Here is a 2514-nt window from a genome sequence, read left to right as displayed (position 1 = left end):
CTACCGAAGTGATAATTTCAAAAGAAAAATAAAAATCGGCATTAATGAATTGTAATCCTGGCAATTACACATTAAAAGAACTAAAAGCTCTGTGCGTACAAAACAAACTTAAAAGTAGTGGCACAAAAATCGAATTGATTAAAAGACTTGAAAATATTAAATTTGATTGGTGCGCGCATGAAAAAAATAAAACAGCAATGAAAAAAATCAACGCCACAGAACAAACCGGTAAAATAGACAGGGATGAAAACAACGGCAACGGCGAAGAACAAAGTAGCGAAAACGAGATAGCAAGAAGTAGCGACAACGACGGCGACACGATGACGGCAACGGTTACACATACATACAAAGGAATGCAAGAAACAGAAGGTTCGAGAAAAGTAACGGGATCTTGCGAAATAAATGTTAACAACGAAAATGAGATCGTGCAATGTTCTGAGAGGCAGATGGTGAGCGCCAGCAACAATGAGTCCAACAAATGTTTAGCGATCCCGATGGCCAGCAACAATGATCCCGAGATGCAAATGGCTGGCAACAAGGAGTCACAACAATGTTTTGGAAACCAAATGATGCGGAACAATGTAACTATCCAAGACAGCGATATTCAAAGAATGGAAAATGAGTTGAAAATATTGAAGCTGCAAAATGAAATCGACCAGTTAAAAAATAAACAACAACGAAGTAACGACACAGACTCAAGCATTTCTTTCGAAATTTTAAAGGAGATCGTTAAGGTATACGATGGCGGAAACAATTTCAATGTTTGGATATCTCAACTTTTGAATGTCCAGAAAAATTTCAAGGTCGGCGACGAGATGATGCGTGCGCTGATTCACTACAAAGTTAAGGGCGATGCTGAAATATGGCTGTATTCAAGCACGAGCGCTACTATGGACACAGCGGATAAAATGTTAAGCCACCTGGAGAAAATGTTCGTAATGTCCAAAGAATCAAAGTTGAGTATGCGGCAGAAGCTACAGAACTGCGTCTGGATCAAAGGTGAGGAGTTCTCCAAGTACTACAACGAGAAGTGGCAGCTGGCGGATAACTTAGCAATGGCAGAAGATGAATTTTTGGAATATGTCATTGACGGCATACACGATGTCAATCTACGCAATCTGGCTAAGTCGCGTTCGTTCAAGACCGGATTGGAGCTTCTGGAGGCATTCCGAAACGTTGAGTTGGGCTACGTTCCTAAGCCCAAGTTACCGGAAGACCGTAGAGCAGGAGATTTTCAGAAGCCACGAGGTAATGCAGAGTGCTACAATTGCCACAGTCGGGGCCACCTGGCCAAAGAGTGCCGCAAGCCTAAGAGACAAGATGGGGCTTGTTACGCATGTGGCTTGCAAGGACATGTTGCTAAGGAGTGCAACCAATACAAGAAGTCGAAGGGCGGGGACAACGATTATGTAAGTTATATTGAATTAACATTTTGTACAAAGAATAATAGGCTGAACCCTATGTTTATAGAATGTCTCATAGATTCTGGCAGCCCGATAAGTATTATTAAAAAACGTTTTATACCAAGTCAAATTAAAATGGAAAAGACTACTTCTTTAAGTTACGTTGGATTAAATTTAAGTAAATTACTAATACATGGAAGCGTAAAATGTTCAGTTAAATTTTCAAATAAAGATACTCCTATGTTATTATATGTCGTGGATGATGAATCTATGGGATATGCTATGTTATTGGGAAGGGATTTTTTAGCAAGAGTAAAGGCCAAAATTGTAATTGATAATGAACACGAAAAAATATCTGAAATAAAAAAAGATTCGATAGTTGAAGAAAATCAAAATACAAATAAAGAATCTAAAAGTCATTATGAGACAAACGCAGACGAACAAAATAATTTTGAAAAACAACTATTATTAATTGATTACAATGATAATGAAAATGTATAAGAGATAGGTTCACAATTAAATTTTAAACAAAGACGCGAATTTATAAATGTTATTGAAGAATATTATATTAAACCAAAAAGACCGAGTGAACCGAATATAAAATGTGAAATGAAGCTAAGGTTAGAGGAAGACAAGCCGTTTAGTTTTTCGCCAAGACGCCTGGCATATGTAGAGAAAGAAAAATTACAAGGAATCCTTGATGATTATTTAAAAGATGGTATTATACGACAAAGTGAGTCTGAGTATTGCTCGCCAATTGTACTAGTAAAAAAGAAATTGGGTGGCATTCGGATATGCATAGATTATAGGAAACTAAATAAGATCACGGCGAAAGTTAGATACCCGATGCCATTAATTGATGATTTATTAGATACCCTAGCAAACAAAGTTGTGTTCTCGAAGTTAGACCTGAAAAATGGATACTTCCATGTTTATATGGACGAAGAATCGATAAAGTATACATCATTTACCACGCCACTAGGACAGTATGAGTTCACAAGAATGCCTTTTGGGCTGACAAATGCTCCGTCTGTTTTTCAAAGGTTCATCAACAAAGTATTTGACGACATGATTAGGGATAAGAAAGTGATAGTTTATCTCGATGACATAA

The 2514-nt window shown here is 37.3% G+C and overlaps 1 protein-coding gene across 3 annotated transcripts in view; it reads left to right on the top strand.

Annotated features, from left to right (window-relative positions):
* The window catches only part of LOC120458930, a 2092-nt gene extending 188 nt beyond the window's left edge, over positions 1–1904 (top strand). The window contains exons 1-2 of one of the 3 annotated variants that reach the window (XM_039646783.2): positions 1–734; positions 792–1904. The exon at positions 1–734 is cut by the window's left edge and continues 188 nt beyond it. In XM_039646783.2, coding sequence (XP_039502717.1) covers positions 45–734; positions 792–1904 — 1803 coding nt within the window. In that variant the 5' untranslated portion in view covers positions 1–44. The other 2 variants (XM_039646784.2, XM_039646785.1) reach the window with 2 other exon arrangements.
* Positions 1905–2514: the final 610 nt, after the last annotated feature.

This window comes from Drosophila santomea, chromosome 2L (assembly GCF_016746245.2).
Source record: "Drosophila santomea strain STO CAGO 1482 chromosome 2L, Prin_Dsan_1.1, whole genome shotgun sequence".
Classification (NCBI taxonomy): domain Eukaryota; kingdom Metazoa; phylum Arthropoda; class Insecta; order Diptera; family Drosophilidae; genus Drosophila; species Drosophila santomea.
This window is presented reverse-complemented; position numbering and strand designations above follow the sequence as displayed.